Source organism: Eurosta solidaginis, chromosome 4 (genome assembly GCF_040869045.1).
Source record: "Eurosta solidaginis isolate ZX-2024a chromosome 4, ASM4086904v1, whole genome shotgun sequence".
NCBI classification, from domain to species: domain Eukaryota; kingdom Metazoa; phylum Arthropoda; class Insecta; order Diptera; family Tephritidae; genus Eurosta; species Eurosta solidaginis.
Genome location: NC_090322.1, coordinates 249,182,739 through 249,202,333, shown reverse-complemented (window position 1 = coordinate 249,202,333; position 19,595 = coordinate 249,182,739). Strand labels below are relative to the sequence as shown.

Here is a 19,595-nt window from a genome sequence, read left to right as displayed (position 1 = left end):
CTAAAACCACCTCAAATCTTGGCTTCGCTTTACATTTCACAAACTCTGTGTAGCAAGTACGTTCTTAAGCCGTCCGCTTATATGATTGTTGTTGTTGTTTTAGCAATCACGACACTCCGCGAAGGGTTTGAGAAGTGTTATCGTAGTTAATGGTTCTTAGCTGGATACAGTTCCGGTAACAGCCACCCTTAAGTTACTAACCCGACCATCTTGAGAACGATTTAATATGACCACATTGAAATTTCTGAGCAAATGTTTGATACCTCCCGCTTTAGGGTTGGTGAGATTGACAATTGCGTTGCGGAGGCTATGAAGCTATAAAGCTCTATGCTTATAAAGGGCTAATTAAAGGGTCAATAAATGGTGACTTATCCATAACCATATAAAACAGCTGATCGAACCAACCTTATGGAATCTATGTTGTTGTTGTTGTTGTTGTTGTAGCGATAAGGTTGCTCCCCGAAGGCTTTGGGAGTGTTATCGATGCGATGGTCCTTTGCCGGATACATATCCGGTACGCTCCGGTAACACAGCACCATTAAGGTGCTAGCCCGACCATCCTGGTAACGATTTATATGGTCACGTTAAACCTTCACGCCATCCCTCCCTCCCCACTCCAAGTTCCATTGAAATCAATGTAATCGATTAATGGTGCCATACCATAACACTAAAGCCATAACCATAACATCGCCAACCAATTGGTTCTTGGTTTCTCGCCATATCCATAACCTAAAAATATTTGAGTTGGTGAATTTAATAACTTTTTGTATATTTTATTTATTGTTTAGGATACGATTAGACTAAGCAACTCATTTTTTGTGGAATATGTTTGTAATTTCTTGTGTTTTCCTCATTTTTATGAAATTTTCACGATTCTTAGGTTAAGGCACCATTAATCGATCACATTGGAGATAGATACGGATATGGGTATGGTTACGACTATGGTGTTAGGATTAAAGAATTTTAATTGGCCCTTTAGCCCCTTGAACACCCATACATCGATGTAGGGTTCCAAATGTTAAAATATGTTGAATGTAAATGGGCCTTTTGGTACAAGCACACCACAACTTATCGACAACAACATCGATATTTCGTTCGCGTCGCTATCAGAATTTTCTCTCATCATCTCATCAGCTGTTTTTTGTTTACTTTTTATGCTCCTTAATTTTTCATAGTAAAAGAGTTGTGGAACAACGTGCGCATTGTTTACTATATAGTTTGGCAGCTTAAGTAGAGGTTATGTTGCGAATAGAGTGGAAGGCAGTGGACTAGGCAGTCGAATGTCATATAATGAAGGAATGGTGTTCGGAGATTTTTCAAAGTTAAAAAAAAAATGATAAAAGCTTTAATATAAATAAAATTATTGTTTTAATAACAACAAAAACGCCATATATATTCTGTAACCGTCGTAACGATAAACAGCTGATTACGTTAGGGATACGGATGCAGCGATACGACATACGGCACCAATGACTCCAGCTTTAATTACGTTCACTGTGGTGCAGTTTTATTGTTTATTGACGAACTAATTATTAACTTAAATTAAGCAGAAATGTTAGTAGCATTAAGTAGAATATCAAAAGGGACAAATATCTCAAAATGGCAGCAGATTAACACAAGATTAGAGCTGAGTGTATCATGGAATACAAAACTCTATGCAACAAAACCGGAGAAAGTTATTAAAAAAAATAATATAACTGGTGAAATGATAAAAATTGGTGACGTGACTAAACCTTTAACAACACCAAAGAATCCGGAGCTGGTACCACAAAACTATGGTATGTTTAGTAGGAAAGTTTACAGAATTAATTTGTATGTTTGAGAAAGGTCCAAAGTCCACGTAGTCGCAGACTGATTTCTATAAAATTTGGATACTGGACTTTGAGGATGGGATCATGACACACCATAGGGATTTCATTAAACATGAGAGTTCTAATCAGGCCTATGAGACGTAGGAAATGGTGGAGCCCAATTAATATGCTTAAAGAAAAACCAACCAGCGCCAGGGGTCTTGAAAGAAATAACTACCTTAAAATAAATTTTAATATTATTATTTTATTAAATCCTTTTATTTTCATTTGCCAACAAAGTTCAATACGCTGCAGATGGTACACTTCAATTGACGCAGTCAGCGCTGCATCACTTGCGTTGGATGTTGCAAAAGGATATTTTAAAGCAAGATATGTTCCTTATAGGACAGCCAGGTGCATTACGACGACAACTGGCTATGCAATATTTAGAGTTAACACAACGTGAATTAGAATATATTGCATTGAGCAGAGATACGACAGAGAGTGATCTCAAGCAACGACGCGAAATTAAAAACAAAGCCGCTATTTATTATGATCAAGTAAGTTGCATTTACAATTGTCCAAATAGTACTTCATAACACAAATTGTCTTCCACCTTTTCCAGTGCGCTGTGCGCGCTGCTGTTAATGGACGTATTTTGGTGTTGGATGGCGTGGAGCATGCCGAACGCAATGTATTACCCATACTAAATAATTTATTAGAAAATCGGGAAATGCATTTAGAGAATGGTAAATTTTTAATGGCCCCAGAACGTTATGATAGTTTATTAGAGGTAAGTACAAGTTACATTTTACTATATTTATATCTTTTAATATTAATTTTTCTTTTGCAGACACACACCATAGAAGAGCTGAACAAATTGGGCATTCTACGTGTTTCGGAAGATTTTCGTGTAGTTGCGCTTGGTCTGCCTACGCAAAAATACAAGGGCACACCTTTAGATCCACCACTGCGTTCACGTTTTCAATCACGCAACATCTCACATTATGCTTTTGATGTAAGTTGTTGTTGTTCTATTAAAGATAAAGACATTCCCCGAAGGCCCTGGGGAGTGTTATCGATGTTGATGGCCCTTTGCCGGATATAGATCCGGTGCGCTCCGGTAACAAAGCACCATTAAGGTACTAGCCCGACCATCTCGGGAATGATTTACATGACCACATTAAACCTTCAGGGCATCCCTTCCTACCCACCCCCTAGTTCCATGAGGAGCTTGGGGTCGCCAGAGCCTCGTCTGTCAATGAAACAGGATTCGCCGCGAGTAGGTGAGGTTGACTATTGGGTTGGAGAAGTTATATATTACGCCGGCAACCCCTTGGGAGAGTTACGCTACACACCCCTTGAATCCCTTTTGATGTAAGTTCATATATTAGAGTTCTTAAGATGTGCGTCTTCAATTAACGCGAAACATCTGTTGACAACGCATCTAGTGATTTATAATAAGAAAGAATAAGAAAAATTCTAGTGGGCATATTCTTCTACTACTTTCATCTTGGTGGAACAACTATCCAAAAAGTGCAAGAAAAGCCGCATCTGTGACATACACATCCCTAAACAAACCACAGCTAGCTCTTATAACTCCACGATAAACAACAAGAGTATTGGCATCGAAGTTCGAGTAACGCTATGACGACTTACTACTTGACTATTCCTAGCCAGCATACATATCATTTAATGAAATGGCCATCATACACTCCTGCTTCCAAATATGTAATATCTTACGTGCACAGATATCGAAGTATTTGCCATTGCAGTGTATACTGTTAAGCGATGTAATCCAATTTTTTGTAAAGATAGAAGTCGTTTGGATATAGCGAATATAAACCCGCTGCCATTTAGAACGGTTTTTTGTTGTTGTAACGTCTAGCAAACTGCTTCTTATGTTACAGTTCTTGGCCGGATATGAAACCTTATAGTTGCGGTGCTCAGACCTGGCCCGTCCGTCTATGATTCACAGATTAAGTTCGGTAGTATTTTTTCTCGGACCATCCAATGTTTTTATTGTAATGCCAAAAATACCTCAAATAGAGAACTCTTGTTGATTCCGGGTCGGTCAGGCACTACATCTTTTCATTGTTACTTTACCTTAACCTCATTGATATGAATTTGATGAAGAATATTAAGCACTAGCCTTATCTCGCAATTCCGCCCGCACGAAGAACACAAAAAACATAAAATTGTGTTGAGTAAAAGTCCAAAACGGGTTGAACTTCGATCTATATACATATATGATCCACTCCCCAAATATTATTTCTCTAGGTCGAAAAGACTCAGAGTTATAACGAATTCACAACAAACTATTAATAATTTTCAAAACACTCTTGAAACACTTTTGTGGTTAGGTTAGGTACTAGACCCCATATCCAATTTATGAGTTCTATCATTTATCACATTGCCTCTATTAAATTTTGTATTTTTAGGAGATATTAAACGACCTTCAACATCATGCGCCAAACGTCTCAGAAGAGAAATTAAAGAATTTAATCAGTTTTGGTATGGCCTTTCAAGCTGCCGAACAGACAGATAATTTGCCCGACTTTGCGCTTGACAATCTGCATTTGATAGCAAGAATGATGGTATAAAATTATAATGTATTTTTATTTGCACATTTGCTTAAGAAAATTTGGTTTTATTATTAGCAAAACAATCCACACATCAGTGTACATGATGCCTTAACGCGCATCTATCCATATCAAGCAGCAATGAAAAAAGAGCACATCGAACGTATCAAAACATTGCTGAAATCATTGAAAATAGACTCAGTTAGAAGCAAACCTGTGAAATCGATATCCATTGCAAAAACGAAAGAAGGCGATCCATCTTCAAATATTTTACAATTCAAAATTGACGATGTTGCTGTATCAGCACCAGGAAGTCAACGCATGGGCTCAACACAAAAACTACAAGAATTTGTCGATCTCGATCATCAGCGTAACGTTTTGGCTGCAATGATACAATGCGTAGCTGTTGGAGACATTTGCTTGATTGGTAAGAGTTACACATTGATATGAAACGAAAATCGAAAAGGGTATTTAATGCGTATTTTTCTATGAATAAGGTCAAAAAGGTGTTGGAAAAATGACGCTCACCAAACACCTGGTACATCTGCTTAATCAAAATGTGGAAACTATGATTCTCTATGAGGATATGACTTCACGTGATTTAATACAACAACGTATTACGTCAGCTGATGGTGATACTGTATGGCGTGATTCACCATTAGTGCGTGCAGCAAAATATGGTTCCATAGCCGTATTAAATGGCATACATCATTTACATAAGAGCACGATTACAGCGCTACAACGGTTAGTTAAAACGAAAATTCTTAACGATAAATTACACTTTGTAGGGTCATTACCTACTAGCGACGTCATTGTTGTTGTTGCTGTTGTAACAGTGCTTCACCCCATCTAATAGGTGCGACGATCACAAACTGACACATGACACCAACCATCTCTTTAATTGTAATGTGGAACCAACGCCTCTAACACCCCTCTCATTATGGTCCACCCCTGTTGAAACAGCTAGTTTCCTTGGATCTCCGTTAGATGATATTGATTACAATTAGTGATCGGTCGCACCTATTGGATGGGGCGAAGTAGTGCTACAACAACAACATCACAAATTGTCATCAATGTCCTCTAACGGGAGTTCAAGGAAACTTGCTGTTTCAACACGGGTGGAACATAATGAGAAGGGTGTTAGAGGCGTTGGTTCCACATTACAATTAAAGAGATGGTTGGTGTCATGTGGGGACACATTGCAAGCGGGGTATAATTTTGTATGCCGGGGTTGATTCTGGATATGTAAGAGTTTAACCTGTTACAGTATCCAGATCGAAGTTGAGCTAGAGTGATTCGCGTTTCCCTGGGGAGTGTGCGTTCCTCTTCCGCAAGTTTTGGGTACTGTTCTTTGAGTACTGGATTCACCGGGCAATTCCTGGCATAAAGGTCCGACGCCTGTTGTTGTTGTTGTTGTTGTAGCGATAAGGTTGCTCCCCGAAGGCTTTGGGGAGTGTTATCGATCTGATGGTCCTTTGCCGGATACAGATCCGGTACGCTCCGGTAACACAGCATCATTAAAGTGCTAGCCCGACCATCTTGGGAACGATTTATGTGGACACGTTAAACCTTCAGGCCATCCCTCCCTCCCCACCCCAAGTTCCTTGAGGAGCTTGGGGTCACCAGAGCCTCGTCTGTTAGTGAAACAGGATTCGACGCGGATAGGTGAGGTTGACAGTTGGGTTTGGAGAAGCTATATATTGCGCTGGCAACCTGAAGGGTTGCGCTACACAGCCCCTTGAATCTGGCATTTTAGTCGCCTCTTACGACAGGCATACCTACCGCGGGTATATTCTGACCCCCTAACCCGCTGGGGGGAGGTCCGACGCCTGTTTGTGGAGTTCACTGAGGACCTGCTTGTCTTTTTTTGGCTTCATACGTCTGTGTTCTCAGGTGCCGTATTTCCTCATAATGCTTACGGAGGTGACTCCTTAATCCCTTGGGCGGTGTTGGCTCATCAAACAGATGTCTGTTGGGATGCCCAGGTTTCAGGGTATTCAACAAGGAACTGTTTGGTTAGCATTTCATTTCTCTCCCTGATGGGGAGTATTCTCGCCTCATTATATAGATGGTGTTCTGGGGACATAAGAAGACAGCCCGTGGCGGTTCTGAGAGCAGTATTTTGGCAGGCCTGTAGCTTCTTCTAATGAGTAGTTTTAAGCCTTGGCGACCATATAGGGGACGCGTGGCTGTAATCGGCTGGTCAATTGCTTTGTATGTCATCACAACTCGTGGTGTTACTACTCCCAGTTGAATAGGTTGGCCACATCCCATAATTGTGACAATCAAAGAATCAAAATTAAATTCAACAGCTCGATAAATATTTAACGTAGTAAATCCACTTGAAAGAGTCCACAAATGTTTTAAAAGCTTATTCGCTGTTACGTTTTTAAAGGTCTTCTCAAACAATATATGAGCTTTGAAATACGCAGTACATTTTTTAATCTTCCTAATAATAGCAGTTATTTTGAAAACGCACAAGGCTGAGCTAAATTTTTTGATTGGATAAGTCAACAATTATATCGAAGAAAATAATGGAATTGGACTTGGGGATAGCACTGTGACTTTAGATCTTAGTACCCTGCATTCTTCACAGCTCTTCATAGAAACTATCTTCGAACGTCTTCGGTCGACCCCAAGCTCCTCATGGAACTTGAAGGTGGGGAGGGAGGGATGGCCTGAAGGTTTAACGTGGCCATATAAATCGTTCCCGAGATGGTCGGGCTAGTACCTTAATGGTGCTGTGTTACCGGAGCGTACCGGATCTGTATCCGGCAAGGCACCATCACACCGATAACACTCCCAAAAGCCTTCGGGGAGTAACCTTATCGATACAACAACAATAACAACGTTTTTGGGCTAAGGCCGTTTATGGGACTCGTTTTGTTTTGTTGATTTTCTGACAGAGTGGGTAATTGAGGTTTAATGAAACGATATACAGCAGTGTATGGGCTTCTGCACTGGCCAAGGTGAGCTAAGATGCTTTCCTCCCTTCAGGACGATGATATCGCATTTGAGGAGAATATGTTTAGCAGTCTCATCCGTCATGTCCCAGAGACGGAAGATGCTCGCGCAAACGATGCCAAGCGTTGGCATGTAGCTCCTAAGTATACAGTGCCTTGTAAATACACATGGAAAACTACCTAAGAGGACAGCTGTTTTGAATCTTGAACTGCAATAACACTCTCTAATGCTCTTCGGTGTTTCGATCCATCAGTGCACCATCCATTGGTGGATACTATCTGCTATCGGGGCGTTCCAAAACTATTTGACTTCCTATTCTATGTTCAAGTTTAACTATTTTTTCATCTCCTGGAAACTCAGCTTCCTTCTCCTAGTAAACTGAATGATGGTAGATAAGACGTTCCCGAGATGGGCGGGCTTGGTACCGGAACGTACCGGATCTGCATCCGGCAAAGGACCATCAGCTCGATAACACTCCCCAAGGCCTTCGGGGAGTGTCGTAATCGCTACAAAAACAAGAACATGGTAGATAAGAAGGTATAAAAAAACTTGTTGCATATTTTTAGGCGCGCATTCGCTTTTTTTACTTTACTTTCACATACGGCTGTTAGCCGTTTTTCTTACCCTAAAAGCATTGAGAATAAAATATAAAAAGGTTTGATTACTTTTTTCGTTTAGAATATGTAGTAATATTTTAAATAAAACTTGCCTCACTTTTTTTGCCTTGCAGCTTGGTTCAAGATCGGGAATTACAACTCTGCGATGGCACACGCCTCCTTCATCCTGCACGCTATGATGCCCTTATCCAACAAGGGTACACTAAGCTTGAGCTAGCCGAAAAAAATATACAAAAAATACACGATTCCTTCCGTATTATAGCACTCGCTGAGCCACCAAATCTTAGTCAGCCTGCACAAAATTGGCTTACATCGGAAATGTTAAGCTTATTCCTGTTCCTTGAGGTACGACCGCTACAACAAAGTGAAGAATATGAAATTATGCGTAAACTGTTTGGAGAAATAGATGATGATATACATAAAATTATTAATTTATCGCATAACTTACGCAACTCAAACGATCCAACACTCGCAAATTTAGCTGGCACTTTATCAACACGTCAGCTATTGAAAATTGCGCGACGCATGTCTGCCTTTCCAAGCGGCACGACAAACACTTTAAGCTCTTGTGCCTACGAAGTACTGCAAAATACTTTTCTTGCCAAATTTATGCCTGCTTTACCACGTGCAGCGCTGGAGGATGCCATAGCGCGCGCTGGTATTGAGCAAACGAAACCAAATATAAGTACTAGACGCAAGATAAATGTCGCAGATAATGTACTAACTATAGGCAATACCAGTATGCCGTTGATGGCGACAGATACGGAATCAAAAGTGCCAAGCACTCTTTTCTACGAAATGCCACAGCATGTTGAGCTGTTAGAGCGTCTGTTGCAAGATTTCATAATTGGTGAGCATCTCTTGCTCGTCGGTAATCAGGGCGTTGGTAAAAATAAATTAATTGATAAACTATTGCAATTAATGAATAAACCACGAGAATATTTACAGTTACATCGTGATACTACAGTGCACAGTTTGACAGTGCAATCGACGCTACGCGATGGTCAAGTTATCTATGAGGACAGTCCGCTTGTTAAGGCGGTAAAGAATGGTCATATATTGGTTATTGATGAAGCTGATAAAGCGCCTGTAAATGTAACTTGTATATTACGCACGCTTGTCGAGAATGGTGAAATGGTTCTCTCAGATGGTCGGAAAATTGTGCCAGCTGGTGAAGCTGAAGCGGCGCGTGAAGAAGGCCATGCAGGCGATATCATTGAAATGCATCCCAATTTTCGTGTAATTGTATTAGCCAATAGACCAGGATTTCCCTTCCTAGGCAATGATTTCTTCGCTTCCCTGGGTGATGTTTTCAGTTGTCACGCCATTGATAATCCAACACCGGAGTCAGAAATTTATTTATTACAAAAATATGGTCCCTCAGTGCCAAAGCAAACGCTCCACATGCTAGTGAACGCCTTTGGTGAATTGCGTGCGATGGCCGATGAAGGACTTCTCAACTATCCCTATTCCACAAGAGAAGTTGTAAATATTGTAAAACATCTAGAAAAGTATCCTAATGATTCCATGTCCGAGCTGGTAGGCAATGTACTCGATTTTGATAAATATCAACCGGAAGCATTGGAGCAAGTCACAACAGTATTAGCCAAGCATGGATTGCCCATTGAAGCATATGCACGTAATGAATTATTTGCACTGCGTCGCCAGAAGGAAATTCAGTTAACAGTGGAACGTAAAAGTGGTCTGGGGGTTTCTGCACCCAAATATGGCAAAGTTGATCCCAAAAATGAACCACATGTTGGCGGTAATACGTGGGCAGGTGGCACTGGTGGACGTGATACAGCTGGTTTGGGCGGAAAAGGTGGTCCGTTTCGTTTAGATGCTGGTCATAAGGTACATCAACTCTCAGATGAAGAAAAAGCTGATATACCCGAAGAGGTTAAACAGGCAGCTCGCGAAATGAATCGTAAAGCTTTTGAGGATAAGCTAAAAGAGATTCGTATGTCAGCGCATGATCATCAGTTGTATGCACAATTTAGTGCACCAATAAATAAGCAGGTGCAACAATTGAAAGCGGTGTTGGACGCAATGCAAACGAAGAGTAAAGAGCGGCAATGGCAGAAATATCAAACACATGGTGAATTGGATGATACGCGCTTGATTGAGGGTATAACTGGTGAGAAAAATATCTATAGGCGTCGCACAGAGGCCAATCCATGGGCGGATCATGTGCAAGAGAAACCGAATCGTTTGAAGTTGGTAGTCGATGTATCGGGCTCGATGTACAGGTAAGGAACAAAAAAAAAAAAACATTCAGAAATATGTCAACATAAATGGCTTTTTGAACTGAGAGAAAAGAATGGAAAAAGTTTGTTAAAAAAATGTAAAAAGGATAGTTTTAATGAAAAATTGGATGATCTAAATCAATATTTAGAAAAAAATTGAGAGAAAATGCTTGGAGATTTGTAAAATCAATTAGAGGTGGTATCAATAATAGTAGTGATGATAGATGGGATGATAATAATAATGAACAGTTTTTGGATTTACTAAAAAATCAGGTTCTTAATCATGATGAAACTTTTCCTATTAACAAAATTATTCCATGTGTTTCCAATTTAGAATTGACTTATGACGAAATTATAAAGGTTCTAAGTAATAAGACTAGAGATTCTGCTGCAAGCTGTGATATGATTACTTATAAGATGATTAAGGCGTTATCGGATGTGACTTTGAATAGCCTTCGTATTTGTCTTAATGATGTATTTCTTTCTAAATAAATACCTGATAATTGGAGAACTATCAAAATTGTTCCTATTGGTAAGCGTGATTGTGATCTTTCTAGTTTTGAAAATTTCACGCCAATTTCCTTTATATCTGTTTTGTTGAAGATATTTAATAATTGTATTAAGGATAGGATTATGAGTTTACCAAATAATACTTTTGCGTATAGGAAAAATAGATCTGCTTCTATGTGCTTGAATCATATATTACATGAAGTGAATTTTCTTAAAAGTAAAAAATTTCATGTTTTCTTATGTATGACGGATATTAGTAATGCTTATAATTGTGTTGATGTTAGGGTGTTAAAAATTATTCTGGGGAAGTTTGGAATACAGAAATTTTATATTGAATGGATTACGTTTAGAAGACTTAAACTTGGAAATTATTCTTAGTTATTTATCTCCTATTATTTTTAATTTATATACTGCTTGTTTACATGATATTGTTAATTCAAATTCTAAAGTTTTCCAATTTGCTGATAATTTTTATACTCAGTTGAGCAGAGCTCACAGAGTATATTAAGTTTGATTGGACAACGGTTGATTGTACAGGTATAAAGGAATCGAGATAGATATAGACTTCCATATATCAAAATCATCAGGATCGAAACAAAATTTGATTGAGCCATGTCCGTCCGTCCGTCCGTTAACACGATAACTTGAGTAAATTTCGAGGTATCTCGATGAAATTTGGTATGTAGGTTCCTGAGCACTCACCTCAGATCGCTATTTAAATTGAACGATATCGGACTATAACCACGCCCACTTTTTCGATATCGAAAATTTCGAAAAACCGGAAAAGTGCAATAATTCATTACCAAAGACGGATAAAGCGATCAAATTTGGTAGGTGAGTTGAACTTATGACGCAGAATAGAAAATTTGTAAAATTTTGGACAATGGGCGTGGCACCGCCAACTTTTAAAAGAAGGTAATTTAAAACTTTTGCAAGCTGTAATTTGGCAGTCGTCGAAAATATCATGATGAAAATTAGCAAAATCGGAGAAGGACCACGCCCACTTTTAAAAAAAAAATTTTTTTTAAGTAAAATTTTTACAAAAAATTTAATATCTTTACACTATATAAGTAAATTATGTCAACATTCAACTCCAGTAATGATATGGTGCAACAAAATACAAAAATAAAAGAAAATTTCAAAATAGGCGTGGCTCCGCCCTTTTTCATTTAATTTGTCTAGGATACTTTTAATTCCATAAGTTGAACAAAAATTTACCAATCCATTGAAATTTGGTAGGGGCATGGATGTTATGACGTTAACTGTTTTCTGTGAAAATGGGCGAAATCGGTTGAAGCCACGCCCAGTTTTTATACACAGTCGTCTGTCTGTCCTTCCGCATGGCCGTTAACACGATAACTAGAGCAAAAATCGACATATCTTTACTGAACTTAGTTCACGTACTTATCTGAACGCACTTTATCTTGGTATAAAAAATGAACGAAATCCGACTATGACCACGCCCACTTTTTCGATATCGAAAAATAGGAAAAATGAAAAAAATGCCATAATTCTATACCAAATACGAAAAAAGGGATGAAACATGATAATTGGATTGGTTTATTGACGCGAAATATAACTTTAGAAAAAACTTTGTAAAATGGTTGTGACACCTACCATATTAAGTAGAAGAAAATGAAAAAGTTCTGCAGGGCGAAATAAAAAACCCTTGAAATCTTGGCAGGTATTACATATATAACTAAATTAGCGGTATCCAACAGATGATGTTCTGGGTCACCCTGGTCCACATTTATGGCGATATCTCGAAAAGGCGTCCACCTATAGAACTAAGCCCCACGCCCTTTTAAAATACTCATTAACACCTTTCATTTGATACCCATATCGTACAAACATATTCTAGAGTCACCCCTGGTCCACCTTTATGGCGATATCTCGAAAAGGCGACCACCTATAGAACGAAGGCCCACTCCCTTTTAAACCCCTCATTAATACCTTTAATTTGATACCCATATCGTACAAACAAATTCTAGGGTCACTCCTGGTCCACCTTTATGGAGATATCTCGAAACGGCGTCCACCTATGGAACTATGGCCCACTCCCTCATAAAATACTCTTTAATGCCTTTCATTTGATACACATGTCATACAAACACATTCAAGGGTTTCCCTCGGTTCATTTTCCTACGTGGTTATTTTCCCTTATGTTGTCACCACAGCTCTCAACTGAGTATGTAATGTTCGGTTACACCCGAACTTAACCTTCCTTACTTGTTTTATCTTATCTTTAGATAAAGACTTTGAGAAGGCTAATCAAAATTTACAAAATTAGATAGAAGTTTTCAGTGCTGAATGTTCTTCTTTAAATCTTGGATTTAATTCATCTAAAACTAGCATTTTGCATTTTAGCAAGGGAACCAGTAAAGTTGTATCTGTAACTATTAATAATCAAAGAATTCAACAGGTTAAGAAAGTTAAATTTCCAGGTCGAATGTTGAATAATGTAATGAATGCTAATGATCATCACTCAAAAATTTCAAATGCATCCTTTTCTCAGATTAATTTGTTTAAGTGATTTACAAATATCAAATCTGGTTTACATCCAAAAACAGCTTTAAATCTTTACAAGTCGTTAGTTAGATCAAAAATTGAATATGGTATTACTACTTCAACAAATGTGTCTAGTAACTGTTATAAGAGTATAATGACTTTACAGAATAAATTTTTACGTAGGTGTCTTGGTTTGACTCCATCAACTCCGATGTATTTACTAGATGCGCTTGCTAATGAATTACCTCCAGCAGAAAGGGCACAATGGCTCATGGCCAAGGAACTTATTAAGCTTTTTATTCTTAATGATCCAATAATTGGCTCTATAACTAGTAATCTATTTATTAACTCCCCATATACTAATACATACTTATTTACGTTTTCAGGAAGTTTTTGACAATCTTGATACGATTAACAGAGGTCCTTTGTCGTCAAATTTAACTATAATCACTAATACACTTCGGTTGAAAAATGATTGTACGCCTAAGGAACAAATTTTATCTTCTTATAATTCTCTTATTTATGACTATGTTAATAGTGGTTTTACAGTTATGTTTACGGATTGTTCTTTATCAAATAACAATACGGGATGTGGAAATTATACTTTACAGAATAATGAAGAACATCTTTTAAAGTTACCTTTTAAATCTTCATCTTCATTTGGTGAAATTGTGGCCATTAAGGAAGCTATTAGTATTGCAATAAATAACAATATTTCTAGTTTGGTTATTTTTATACACAGTCTTACTTCTTGTTTGTCTCTTAGTAATAAAAATACTCTAAATAGTGTAGCTTGTAAAATTCATGATTTGGTTAGGGATCATAATTTGAATGGTTGTCATATTGTTTGGACTCCTAGTCATCGTAGTATAGCAGGTAATGAGAAGGCTGATGAATTAGCTAAAAAAGCCATTATTGATGGACCAACTAGAAATGTTAGTCTCACTTTTAAGGAAGCTCAACATTTAAATAAAAGAGATATTTATAATAAATGGTATTCTAGTTTTACTGATTATTCAATTGATCATCCAAATCTTTTTGCGTCACTTTTCCCTGAGTGGAATAATTCTCTATGGTGTAAAAATCTATGTTTTTCTACAACTGACATTAAAAGGCTTAATCGAATATTGACGGGTCATACTTATGACAAGGCTTATTTACACAAATTTAAGGTGTACAATTCATCACTGTGCAGTTGTGGGGAAATTGACAATTATATTCATAGAACTTTTTATTGCAGTAATTATTCTCAGTTAAGAGCTAGTTTTAAAATTTTCACTAATGATATTGATTTTAAATCTATATTTCAATCTACGCAATCTACCAAGATCACTCAGCTTTTACGTTTTTATGAAGTATCTGATATTAAATTTTAATACTCTTTAATATTCGTCATTTAATTATCAAAAATTTTTTTTCTTTTTAAGCAGCCACTTATTTAACTTTTGCTATTGTTTTACATTTCAATTGTTTGTTTTGTTTTATTCCGATACTACCAAGCTCTTTTTTTTTGATGTCAAGAGGATATAAGTTTTTTATTTCATTACCCACAATTACTTGGAATTGAATACAACATTCTTGGAATACATTTGGTTTATGGAGACTTAGTTTCTCTGCCATTGATTTAAAGTTCAAAAAAAACTGAGTTGTAATTTTATGAATTTGAATGTAAAATTTCTGAATTTATAAGAAAGTTCTGAGCTTAAACACTATTTTTAAATAATTTGACGTAAATTGTAGTTTTAAACATTAATCTACTCTCCCCTCAGATTCAATAGTTACGATGGTCGTTTAGATCGTGAACTCGAAGCTGTTGTTATGGTTATGGAGGCATTTGACGGTTACGAAAAGAAAATTGTCTATGACATTGTTGGCCATAGCGGCGAGGGTTGGGAAATACCATTTGTATGCGCCGGTAAACCACCCAAAACGGATAAAGAACGTTTCGAAACAATACGTATGATGCATGCACATTCACAATTTTGTTGGTCTGGCGATAGTACAGTAAAAGCGATCAAAGAAGCTGTTAACACATTAACGTCAGAAGATTTCGATAATTCAATTTTGGTTGTGCTTAGCGATGCAAATCTATCACGTTATGGCATACAACCTAAAGTGCTGGCGAAAGCGCTAATGGATGGTGAACCTAAAGTAAAAGGGCATGTATTATTTATTGGCAGCTTGGCTGAGGAAGCTGATGAGTAAGTAAAATGCCGAAATGATGGCATAAGACTGTCGAACTTTAGACTTTAATATTTTTTCTTTAATAACAATCTTTTTCTTAGAATCAACGCGCAAATGCCAGCTGGACATAGTTACGTGTGCATGGACTTGACAAAATTACCACAAATACTAAAACAAATTTTCACATCATCATTGCTGTGATAAATTTTTAAAACATGTTAGCTTTTTGTGTAGCAAAATTTATTTAATATAAGTACAAAGTAGTTAACATTATATGCATTGTTGATTGATGTCGTACGAAATGTACTGTGAGGTCTAAACAAAAAGTATGTGTTTATTTTTATAACCAGCGTATGCATTTATATAGATAATATTGCATACACTAGGGATAGTGTTGGACCAAAACATTTTTTTGTTCTTAAAATTGAGAAATAAGCAGAAAAGTAAAAACAGACACTCATGGAAAAATGTATTGGCACGAGTTTTTCTTCTGTTTTAACCTAGTTTTGCTTTAGAAAAATAATTTTCGCTATTTTTTATACAAATATGTAATATAAACTAAAGCTCAAAAGCAGAGCTGCTCAAAATTTTTTATATGGAAGTGCAAATCACAATACATGTACAAAATTGTATGTGCACTGAAAAATGTTTGTTTTTAAATGTTTGATGTCGGGAAAAGTTGAAGATTTGGTTTCAAGTTACAAAGTGTTTGCTTAGAATATTACGTAAATAGTTATATCGTCAACATTCAAGAAAGTTGCGACCTATAACCTCAGTTTTTGTAGTAACATATTTTATATATATCGTCGGTAATTGGTTTTCAATAATCATACTAAAAGTGAATGTGCAGATTTTCGCGAATGTTGCATTAGAAATTGAGTTTGATAACTTTCGAAATGCTTAATTAGAGGGCTCCGAGCGGTTTGTTTTAAATTTGTGTTAAAATCTACATATATTAGCAACAGAGATTACTGAGGTGCTTAAATACCATTTGAATTTAATAAAAAATTTAACAAGTAAATGATAGGCAGTGCTGCTTAATGGTTCCCCCCACTCTCAGTCAAAAAATTTCTCATAACCACGAATAATAATATAGCGAAATAAAATACAAAATCACAGAAACTACACCGTAAGAGAATCTGTAGTTCAAAACTAGTGCACTTCTACTGCATTCTGAACTACTAATAGTTCGCCATCTATCTTTTTTACATGCTTTCAACTGGCGAATTTAACATTGCGATGTCCTAGGCGATGGAAACTGTCCTAGCTGCATTACCTTTTCACTAATTCCTAACTATATACAAATTTCCATTTTAGAACTAGTTCTTTATTGGAACTTTTTGGATAGTTACGAACTAGTGTAAAATTTTACAGGTGATATCTAGTTTTTCTCGGTAATATTTCGTTGGCCCCGAACCGGAGCGAAATTCTACATGTTGCTTCTAGTATGATATCGCATTTTTCGATAGCTCCGGAATGGTGGAATAGTGTTGAAAAAACAGGCGTACTCAATGTAGTCGTAGCTTGTTAAAGCTGGTAGCAGTATTTTTGTTGGTGGCCTATTTTTAAATATACATATGTTAAGTATGAAATATAAAAATAAAAACTATATATTTTATAATGGCAAATATAGCATCACTACTTACTGACTTTCCTTGAGGATAATTAACTGTTATCCTATGAAGTTAAAAGAGGCGGCTCCTGTTGTTGTTGTTGTTGTTGTAGCGATTAGGTTACTCCCCGAAGGCTTTGGGGAGTGTTATCGATGTGATGGTCCTTTGTCGGATACAGATCCGATACGCTCCGGTAACACAGCACCATTAAAGTGCTGGCCCGACCATCTCGGGAACGATTTATATGGCCACATTGAACCTTCAGGCCATCCCTCCCTCCCCAGTTCCATGAGGAGATTGGGGTCGCCAGAGCCTCGTCTGTTAGTGAAACGGGATTCGCCGCTCGAAGGTGAGGTTGACAATTGGGTTGGAGAAGCTATATATTGCGCTACACAACCCATTGAACCCCCCCGTTGGCGCCTCCTCTTTTGGTACAGTTTTGCTTATATTCTTTGGTCATACGCCCCATAAATTTCAGCTCTGCGGTCAGTTATCTACTTTAATTTTATTTATAAATCAATTTTGATTACAAATTTTTTTCAGTGCTATAATATTTTTGAATAATTTTTAGTTGTCAAATTGTTAGTGTAAATTTTTTTCATCATACACAAGTGCCTGAGCTTCATACGGGAGTGCTTTTTCTTGGCACTTTCATAAGAAATACGAGCATTTTCATATGATTGGAAATTATATCTGAGGGCATATGGGAGTGCTATGGACATTTTTTTTTTATATTTGAAGTGTGAATTTGTATCTGTGCCGACCATCTCGGGAACGATTTGGTATCACCTTATTCGACCTTCTTGGCCATCACGCCCTCCACACCCTAGATCCATGAGGAGTTCGGGATCGCCAGAGTCTCGGCTGTTAATGAAACAGGATTCACCACGGATAGGTCAGGTTGACAATTGGGCTTGGAGAAGCCATATATTGCGCTGGCAACCTGAGAGGATTGCGCTACACATCACCTTGAATCTGGTATTTTAGTCGCCTCTTACGACAGGCATACCTACCGCGGGTATATTCTAAGCTCCCTAACCCGCTGAGTATGCAGCTCCGTAGCTCATTCAATTTTATTATGACAAGTATTTATCTTAATGCCATAAAAAAGTTTCCAAATGTTTTGGCGACTTTTTTGCCTGCTGAGCATTTCCTTCCATACAAACTTTAAACGTATTTTTTTATCATTTTATCATCTAACACAAAGTCTTAAACTTTAGTTTATATTGACTTTGTTACACATTTGTGATATTTTCATAAAAAGAAAATAGCGAAAATTATTTTTCTTAAACTATATGTTTGTATGTTTAATGGTGTGTTCAATTTTACTTAAGATTTTTTAAGAATTAATGAGCTTAACACCGATAAATGATAATTGTTATTCAATTATTATTTTTTGGTTTTATTGGAAAAAACTGAAAAGAAGGAAACATTTACTGGCATATTGCGATGGTACCATTTCGAAAACCGCCACGTCATCATCGTCAGGCAATTTCGTAATGTTTATTTATTTCGACAGGTTTTACCGGGAATCGAACCGCGGTCAAATTGCTGAAATCACAATCGCCTAATCATTGGGCTATTGTGTGGTATTTGCTTTCTTGGCTTATTGCAGTTTTATCCCATTTTCACGCTCTGCACAATTTCAGACATTCTGTCTCTATATTAATTTGTACTAGGCGTGCTTTTTGTTATTGGTATTGTACCACTCCTCTTCACTAAATTATTTGATTTTTCTTAAGCAAAACTCGGTAAGAGCAGAAAAAAAATCCTTGTGCAAATACAATTTTTCCGTAAGTGTATATGGGCTTCCGGAGTTCGAAATTGGACCCTTCGTAAAAAAGCACAAATATCGGCACGCTTTCGTCTTTTTTTATTTGACTCGTATATGTCTTTTTCTTTTCAAATTTGTATAAAAAGCAGAAAAAATTTAGAAATGTCTACCTTTTAATTGCTCCGAAAATCTGACTTTTGACCTCATATGTAAATCTGCAAAGAAAACAAATTATGCCATTCAATTGGGACAGCAATAACAAACAAGCCCACAATTTTATTTTTTAGTAATACCGTGAGAGACCAATTTTCGAACTTCGTGAGCCAGAACCAAAGTTGTGGAGTTAACTTCGAAAAAAATGGGGAACTTTCTCTTTCACTTATGGCTCAATCTCTTCAAAGTATGGTTAGGTCCAATACCCAGAACCAATTTGGATTTTACCACATAACGTTATCTTTTTAGCTATTAGTTTCCAAATATTTTCTTGCTTTATAGTAAATAAGAAAGATCTTGTAAAAAATTCGACGAACGAAAATAAAAAATAAAACTTTGAAAAAATCATAGCAACGAAAAATTTACCTGCAGCTTGTGTGAGAAAATAAGATTTTGGAAATCCAAGTGCAACTACGAAAATTTAGCAAGTAAAATAAATGAGCTCGAAAAGATGTATATATATGTGAAACCAGATAAATGCCTGACTGCATACATCAAACGAAAGTTGTTAGCGCAACTAAGCAGCGTTTCAGTGTCAAAGAAGCAGATTTTAAAACTACTTTTATATTAAACTCAATTTATAATATTCCCGTT

At 37.0% G+C, this 19,595-nt stretch overlaps 1 protein-coding gene across 1 annotated transcript; it reads left to right on the top strand.

The window, feature by feature from the left end:
- The first annotated feature begins 1,233 nt into the window (after nt 1–1,233).
- On the top strand, nt 1,234–19,362 carry c12.2 (von Willebrand factor A domain-containing protein c12.2). Its single transcript, XM_067785586.1, has 10 exons — nt 1,234–1,778; nt 2,091–2,350; nt 2,416–2,583; nt 2,644–2,808; nt 4,232–4,387; nt 4,451–4,799; nt 4,870–5,116; nt 8,067–10,202; nt 14,987–15,418; nt 15,503–19,362. The coding sequence occupies exons 1-10, from the start codon at nt 1,553–1,555 to the stop codon at nt 15,600–15,602; spliced, it is 4,239 nt and encodes a 1,412-aa protein (XP_067641687.1). The 5' UTR covers nt 1,234–1,552; the 3' UTR covers nt 15,603–19,362.
- The last annotated feature ends 233 nt before the right edge of the window (nt 19,363–19,595 follow it).